We start from the raw sequence: 9,211 nt of genomic DNA, 5'->3' as shown, positions 1-9,211 counted from the left end.
AACCCTTCCTAAGAATTTCTTTCCACATAGTAACAAACCGCTTAAAAACTTTTGTATTAGGATTATACAGTCGGTTAAACGGCTAAATCGGTTTAAATCGATCCCGTAGTCTTTAACTCGTTTCAGGAGTGGGGAATTCTAATCGATGGAATTTCTAACCAGCTCTCTACTAAAATAACACACAACAACATCTGTTGTACAAAAATACGCTGGTCCAGAAAAAGGTTCATACCTGATCAGAACGCATTAAAACAGTACTACATAATTAACCCTTCACAATGCATTTTTATTGGCAAACACTGCTACTTCTTTGATTTAGACTTACTCTTTTACAGTTACTGTTGCTTATGCTTTAACCAACCCTTAAAGAGCTGCATGTTTTATATGCTAAGAAAGTGTTTGTACCATGATCAACCCCTTAACAAAAGCGTTGCTGAAGGCTCTCATCTTAAAGAGTAAACTTGCAGCATCGGTAGTTGTAGCGAACATTTGCCGAGTGAGAGAGGTCTGCCCTTTCTAGGCGGAATCTGGCCAGGAAATAAGGAGATGGACAATCAACGTTCTGCCTGTCTAGCCACACTATGGAACCGTCGGCTTTAAGATCCCAATTGGTTTGCTTGTCGAAGCAGTGAACTGTTGCACCATTTATTTTTTGTGTCAGTTGCTAAACAATGAGACAAGAAACAAGAGTTGTTATGATTTGCAATATTTTTATCTATATTTTTAATTTTAATTTTGGGCTTAGAAACACATTTTGAGACCCGTTCAAAATCAAACTTTGTTGACGATTACATGAACTAACAAAAGCAGAAATTTTTGTAATAGTAAAGTAATATTTTCCCTCCTTCCAGTTTGTTAAATATAGAACGCTTAATAGTCTTCTTGTCTGTGTATGTTTTGCCTTAAAAAAATTACCTTATTTAAGTGGGGACACTATCCAGATCGAATTGAATTTAAAAATGCTATTTTTTGAGGAGAGGAGTATCTGGAGAAAAACCTCTCGGAGCAAGGACAAGAACCAACAACAAACTCAACCCACATATGACGCCGAGTCCGGGAGTCGAACCCGGGCCACATCGGTGCGGGGAGGCGAGTGCTCTCACCACTGCACCGTTCCTGCGTCATCCTGCTTTATGAGTATTTTGGGCAGCCAGTACTCCTTTTATACTCTTAGCGAATTTTAATGAAGTAGAAATAAATGATGCTGTAGTTTACATATTAGAAGTACTAACCTACTAAAATTTAGGAATTCGCTGTGACTTTTGATCAACCAGAGATGTATGGCTCGTTAAGAGAAATAACTATAATTTTAATTTTCAACAGGAAACTAAACATATTAAAAATCCCCTCTCGACCGCAGCAGATCAAGAAATGGACGTTCCAATGAAAAGAAAAAAAGTGCATTCTCTTTTATTTTCCCACCTCGACAAGGTCTTGCAGGTTGTTGATTTGCGCCTTCAATTTCTTCAGAGTGAGGCGACGCTTGCTTCCCGCAGAATCTCTCTACAATAAACGATGATAAAGGTGATCAGTGAAGGGAAATGGTCTTTTATGATAACGTGGGTGATCGCCAGGAGAATACATATTGAATTAGGCATATTTCAAAAACGGTGAGACACTGAGGAACTGAAAACTATACGAACTACGAAAACTGAGAGAAATCCGGAGAGACATACAGATTTGAATAAAATCGTGAATACCTGCTTTGCGGGCAGCGATGCTCCCAAGCAACTGGCCATGAAAAATCCAAAAGCCAACACAAAGAAGACGCGAAACATGGTTCGGTTTCTGTTCAGTCAATAGTGAACTGTTGAAACCCAGAAACAAAATAATTAATTTAACTGAATTGCAAAAATTAATCGCTTCGTTTTCTACTTAACTCAATAAGAATATTAAAGAAAAATACTTTAAATGTTGTCTTCTGTTTTCCCAGATAATTCTGTGACCTTTTAAAGGAGTTTTTCTATAAGCTAATACAGTTTGATCTCTTCGGATGCTTTAACTGAAATGGATTTATGTTGCCGAAAGATTTAGGGAACGAATTTTATTCCCCGAATTAATACGAGCTGTTCTCCAGTCTTACTAAAATGCTACGAAACCTTTCTCTTCGCATTTTTAACGAAATATTTGCCCCTTACAAAACGAAAAGAATTAGTTTCTATCCTATAGGCTTTTCAGCAATAAATATAAAACAAAATCAAAATAATTAAACTACAAACATGAGGGAAAGAGAAATAAGCCTGAAGCTATGAATGAAATCAATTAATATGCATCTTTAATTATAAGCTTAAAAAATTATTGTTGTCCCTTCGTTCTTTAATAACCGCCTAACTAACAAAGTTTGAGTTTGCTCAAGCATGGCAAGCTCCTTAAATTGCCGGTGAGGTTAAAGGGAGGAATGAGTTTCTGGAATGGCATGACTATGCGAAAAACGAGATACGCGGAATGACTTAAACAAATAAGTTAACTGAAGATCGAGCCAATTTTACAAGAGCAGCAGGACTCTCAGAGAGCCGAATTTTAAACAACAAGACGACAGATTTTTATAGAAAAGTGCGTAAGTTTGTGATACAAGTCAAATCATAATGTTCAATCCAGCCGTGCTTTTTGCTTAGCTTGTCGTTAGCAACAGGGCGTCAAGATTTAATTAACTTCTTGTAGCTCTGATAGCTCGAGGTATTTTGAACTCCTTCTGTCAAGTACATGGACATTAAAAGCAGCAATGTCTACGGTTAACATTACATATATCTAGCCTAAACCGCTTTTAGTTGAGGGGGAAACGTCTTGGATTCAAATGAGCTTAAATTTGTAAGCTTTAGTAATGTAAATAGTGCCTTACCAATCGGTAAGCTAACTTAATGCCATGTTCATTTAGCGAGTTGACTCTGGTTTCGAAAGGTTACTTGAAGATGTTGAGGGTCAGGGAACACAGAAAAATAGAGCGTCTTTACTTACACTTGAAACTCAAAATATATGTTCAGCCCCCAAATTTGGGCTGTTACGGTGAGTAAAATATAGTGCTTAATTGTTTACGCTCACACAATGTTTTGGCGTTAAACTGGGTAAGTGAAACTCTTTCCAAAGTGCGTCGATATCAATGCCTTTGAATTTTCTTTGCTCGACGCTAAGCCCGGGGTCAGCTATCGAGATTTAATAGAGCATTCAGATGTCAAATAAAGTGGGATCACATTCATTTTGCGGTCTTTGCCAGCCCTGTAAGACTTCACACCTCTTTCAAAGAGTCCTAAGATTTCCAAGTCAGAACCAGAAAATTTGAGTATGATCGAAATTGTTCCTGAAAATGTTTTCCTTATTGCCTGAGCTAATGCCGACATTTTGGCGCGCCATTGTTGAGCGCCCACAGCCCTTCCGATTCAGTAATCTTGTATTCTTGTCGGGTGTAGTACAATCAGAATTTCCAAAGTGCGTTCAACAGGTCGAAGATAATGGATGCTATCAGAGCCACCCAAAGAGACTGTGTGAGAAACCACCGAATCACTCCTCAAGGTCTATGTACGGATTTGCGTTTAGCGTTTAAGAAAACGGCGGCCACGAAAGATATCCGGTTTGGATGTCAACCTTTGAAGTCGCCTCCATTGATTCTTCAGTCGCGCTATTACAAATGCCTTGATTAGTGGAGTTGTTATTCACCAAAATTGGGGGCAGAAAATAAGAGAAAATAAGTGCCGTCGCAATATTGATCGTGAGGAGGTGTCATGAGCGACGAAAAAAAAAGTTTACCTCAGTGTTAACACTTTGAAAGATTCGACGAGCAATTGACCGAGATAAAACGTGGTCATGACTTACAGCAACGCAAAAGTTTGTAATCCAGCCAAAGTGTTTTCTACAATCAAACGCTCAAATCACAAAAGAAATTAAGGAGACTAGGTAAAGCAAGGCCTAGCTACCATGTGTTTCGGAATAGAACAGCCTAGTTCTCAAAACCAGAGTGTTTCCAGAGTACTCGAAAGTCTAAGGAGCCCAGCTACTTGAATTGATTTGCCGAGATCGCAAATAGTGTGACAGCACTCACAGTTCTTAGTTATTGCTAGAGGTTACCAGATCTTGTATTCTCAACCAAAAAATCAGGAAAAGGACATTTCTATTTAAGAGGGTACCACGATTTTTCGTAGTTCTCCTTTATCCTTTTAATTAGATCAAACAAAGTAGAGGATTTTCTATTTGAAAAATTTCATTGGAATTAATATAGGGTAAGTCATTGTGTTTTTTCTTTTTTCATATCAAAAGTTAATCTCACCTCTGATAAGTTTTCCAAGAGAACGGCAAACAGGCAGTCTTGGCTTCTTTGATTCCAACGAGTTTCCTCTGCTATCCCCGCAAGAAGATAGTACAAAGCAAACACGCTCTCTGTTTTAAGCCTCTTTGGGAGGGTATCCATGGTACCCTTCTTAGACAGCAAAAATTTTAATGGCAGGAAGAAAAGAAAGTTTGCTAAATACAACATGACCGCATGGACTGTTAGATTGATGGCGGTTATAGATAGAAGGCGAATAAATTATCTTTGCGCACCCTAAATAAAATCATTTCAATTCAAGTTCTGTTCAGTTAGAAAACACACACATTCTTGGTTCCGTAAATAAGCATATTGATGCCTCTTCTCTGGTTTGTGATAAACATACATAAGATTGAGATCGATTTGATACCAACAGCCAAGCCGGTTTGCTAGAACGTTTCAGATTAACCTTTAAACATTTTGGCAATTTTTCAAGGCCGCTTTTTATTGAAAGGTACAACACACTCTCGCTCCCTATCATAAACTATATGGAAGATAATTCTAAAAGCTTTTATTTAAGTACAAATAAATACGTAAAGAAGTGATGAACTTTGAAAATTAACATCACGATAAACGTGCGTTTTGGATTTAATGTTGACTAAAGCCCATTGACCTTTAGAAAGATGGTTATCCAGCTTTTTTATTTCACTGAACTTTCCCGACCCTTCTAACAAATGAATTCAAGCGTTTATTCATTAAGGTATTCATGAATTCTAATGAATCTATTCAAATTAGTACATTCGTGCAGTGTTGCTTTCCATGGAAATTCTAATTTGCGAGTTGTTGAAGCGGAACTTTTATTATAACTAAAAGAAAAAAATAAGTCATCGCAATTTAAAAGGATTCTGTCAATCTTGCTATAAGGCATACGGAAACTTTTCTATATTCTATGAACAATCATTCTGCCCGGTTTTCAGATCTTTTGAGGCCAATGAATTATCATTATCATGAACGTATAATACATCATAATTTATGCAGAGTTGCCATGGATGAGGTGTTATTAGAGAGGAACTTTCTTTTCCTCTGATGAAAATAATAATGTGTCACTCGCAGAAAACGATTCTGTAAATCTTTTAATTACGCATATGGAAAATTTTCTACATTCGATGAACAATCATTCTTCCCGATTTTCAGACGTTCAGTATACTACATCATGATTTATGCAGAGTTGCTATGAATGGGGTGTTGTTTGTGCAGAACCTCCCTTTCCTCTGATGAAAAGTGTCTCCGTGAATCTCCATATAACGCATATGGAAATTTGACAATCGATGAAAAATTATTTTTCTCCATTTTCAGATATTTCGATGCCAATAAATTATCTTGAATGTACATCGTAATTTATGCAGAGTTGCTATGGATGGTGTATTTTTTTGAGCAGAACTTTGTTTTCTCCTGCACGATGAAAATAAAGAAATGTCTTCACAGTTAAGGATTCTGTGAGTCTTAATATAACGAATATGGAAAATTTCTAAATTGTATGAAAAATCATTAATTCCGCTTTTCAGATATTTCCATGCCAAGAAATTATCATAAATAAATAACACGCCATAATTTATAAAGGGCTGTTATGGATGGGATGTTGTTTGAGCTGGAATTTCTTTGGCTTTGACAAAAATAAAAACCTATCATCGCAGAACTTTATTCTATAAATCTTCAAATAACGCTTATGGAAATTATTTTAACACTGGTTAAAAAATCATTAATCCCGGTTTTCAGATATTTCGATGCCAAGAAATTATCACAAATGTATAACACGTCATGATTTATACAGAGTTGTTATGGAAGGGGTTTTATTTGAGCGGGACTTTCTTTTCCTTTGACGAAAATATAAAACTATCATTTCAGGACTTTATTCTGTTAATCTTTAAATAACGCTTAAGGAAATTTTCTTACATCGTTTAAAAATCATTGTGCTCATTTTTCAGATATTTCGATGCCAATAAATTATCTTGAATGTATAACACGTCGTGATTTTTGCAGAGTTGCTGTGGATGGTGTATTTTTTGAGCGGAACTTTGTTTTCCTCTGATGAAAATAAAATTGTGTCATAACAGAAGAGTATTCTGTGAATTTTGAAATGACGCATACGGAGGCTTTACTACATTTTATGAACAATCATTATTCCCGGTTTTCCGATATTTTGATCCCAATTGATTATTCTGAACGCATAATACATCATGATTCATGTATAGGTGCTATCGATGATTGTAGCTAGTGTGCGGGTATTGTTTGAGTGACTGTTCAGTATCTGCAAGGCAGTGCTTTTATCGCTAAAAATGAAAAGCTGGTTGAAGATAGTTTTTTATTTCAACTACAATGAAATATTTCTTAACTCATTCATTGCAAACACAACAAAATTACAACGAGTTCTTGTAAAAGGAGCGGATAAATTCCTTATTCCGATAGCGGCTGACTAATGATTAAAGGATGTTGTTTGAGTGGAACTTCCTTTTCCTCTGATGATAATCAAAAACTCTGTCATCGCAGAAAACGATTGGGTATATATCGTCGCATATGCAGTGGATACTAAGCTGCCTGCTTCGAACCGTTTCTGGTCATGACCTGCAGAAGGAACGCATTGGAATTATTAAAAGCGAGAGAGATCATCCATCTGTCTTTGTTTTGTAAAGCCGAATTGTCTATCCTCTGACGAACTAATTAAGAAAGACTTATGTTGTTAAAAATATCTCGTGGTTTTTGAGCAGAACTTTCTTTTACTCTAGTGAAAATAAACATCCGTCATCGCAGAAAAGTATTCTGTGAATATTGAAATAACACATACGGAAAAGTTTCTATAATCTATGAACTATCATTTTCCTCGGTTTTCAGATATTTCGATTCCAATGAATTAGCATGAATGTATGATACATCATGATTCATGGAGAGTTTTCTATGGATAGTTGTATTTTTTTTTTTTTTTTTTTTTTTTAGTGTTCGGTTTCTGCAAAGAAGTGCTTTTATCGCTAAATGTGTTAAGCTTGTTGAAGCTATTTTTTTGTTTTTGTTTTTCAACAACAACAAAATATATATTTTTTTATTTCATTTATTACTAATACAACAAAATTACAACACACAATAGTAACAGGAACATACAGAGAGTAGGTAGAATAGCCGCGCAATTGTGGGTGTTGTTTGAGCGGAACTTTCTTTTCCTCTGATGAAAATAAAAATCGGTCATCGCAGAAAACAATTGTGTGGATCTTCGCATATGCAGTGGATAAGAAGCCTGCTTCGAACATCTTCGGCCATGGCCTGAGGAAGAAACGCATTGGAATTAAAACTAGAGAGGTCATCCATTGCCTTTGTTTTGGAAAGCCGCAAAAAGTAGGTGCGAACAACATTTCGAATTTACAGCTATGACCTGTAGGTAAATGATATTTAATTAGCAAAACCGGAGTTCGATCTATTTTTCTTTCCAAGAAATACGAAAAGTTCTCTTCATGCGATTGGACCTGGCGCTGAAGCCAAAAAGTAAGGCAATCGAGGCAATGCCTAGTGCGAAGAAATTAATGGCCCAGTTGCATGCGAGCTCTGCCCTTCTTGGGTCTAGCTGTCTTACAGCGCAAAGCGTGGGGCGACGGGATGATGTAAAGGTGAAGGTATAATTTTTTGTGAATATTGAAATAACACATACGAAAAAGTTTCCAATAATTGAGAATTTTCTAGACGATACGGACTCGAGCTTTTGTGGGTTAACTGAGGAAAAAACACTTCGCTAAGTTCACGACAACCGAAGGGTGGGAGAGCAGAAGGGGTATAAAGGATCAGTATCTTTATCGATTTTTACAGATTTAAAATTCAATTTGGAAATTGCTAGTACCACTAAGTAAACAGAATCCAAACAACTATCGCATAACACTGCATTCATCTTAATTTCAACGATTATAGAGTTGGACTGAAAATATTTGAAAGAAATGAACTGAACACAACGTAAGATGATCGAAGGCCTAAGTATTATGAAAAATTGGTCGCCTTCGTATAAGCAATTCCGGCTCAAGTAAGAAGGCCTCAATCTTAACTGGAGCCAATAAAGAAGCGAAAATACATTGCATTGTTGGCCTTGTAGAAAATTGGCTCGAGTTCAGTAAACTTGGTCTTGTCTCGCAAGAAATATTTCCTAGAATTATTGTGCTTTAGCAAAATAGTTCTAGCTGTCCACTTGGAAATTATTGGTGATAGAGAATAAACACAAAATGTGAACATCTTTTGGAAGAGGCAGCGCTCGCCTAAAATTTCAACGAGAATAAAAGTAGGGTGTTCACTACAACGGAACCCTGCCAGATAATATCGTGAACTATAATAATAATAATAATAATAATAATAATAATAATAATAATAATAATAATAATAATAATAATAATAATAGTAATAATAGTAATAATAATAATAACTACTTATAAAGCGCTTATCCAGATCTGTTCTAAGCGCTTTACAAAGTTTTAAAAAATCATATCTGTTTAAAATAATTCGAAAAAAGATGAGTCTTAAGTTTACGTTTAAAAAGATTTAAATTGTCACAAGAACGGATGTCGACAGGTAGTTTGTTCCAGAGTTCTGGGGCCGAAACAGGGCATATGGTAAAACAAGGACTGGAGTGGAGTGGACTGGATTTGTAAAACATGGACTGGATTAGTAAAAGGTGGATTAGTAAAAGGTGGATTGGTAAAAGGTGGATTAGTAAAAGGTGGATTGGTAAAAGGTGGATTAGTAAAAGGTGGATTGGTAAAAGGTGGATTAGTAAAAGGTGGATTGGTAAAAGGTGGATTGGTAAAAGGTGGATTAGTAAAAGGTGGATTAGTAAAAGGTGGATTGGTAAAAGGTGGATTAGTAAAAGGTGGATTGGTAAAAGGTGGATTAGTAAAAGGTGGATTGGTAAAAGGTGGATTGGTAAAAGGTGGATTAGTAAAAGGTGGATTG

The 9,211-nt window shown here is 36.1% G+C and overlaps 1 protein-coding gene across 1 annotated transcript; it reads right to left on the bottom strand.

The window, feature by feature from the left end:
- Window positions 1–265: 265 nt before the first annotated feature.
- Window positions 266–1,819, bottom strand: LOC146455457 (uncharacterized). Its single transcript, XM_085094158.1, has 3 exons — window positions 1,701–1,819; window positions 1,423–1,503; window positions 266–664 (listed from the first exon to the last, which is right to left on the bottom strand). The coding sequence occupies exons 1-3, from the start codon at window positions 1,776–1,778 to the stop codon at window positions 449–451; spliced, it is 375 nt and encodes a 124-aa protein (XP_084950284.1). The 5' UTR covers window positions 1,779–1,819; the 3' UTR covers window positions 266–448.
- Window positions 1,820–9,211: the final 7,392 nt, after the last annotated feature.

This window comes from Pavona decussata, unplaced genomic scaffold, assembly GCF_977016875.1.
Source record: "Pavona decussata unplaced genomic scaffold, jaPavDecu1.1 SCAFFOLD_273, whole genome shotgun sequence".
In the NCBI taxonomy this organism is placed as follows: Eukaryota; Metazoa; Cnidaria; class Anthozoa; order Scleractinia; family Agariciidae; genus Pavona; species Pavona decussata.
Note: the sequence above shows the minus strand (reverse complement) of the source record. Positions and strands in the feature narration are given on the sequence as shown.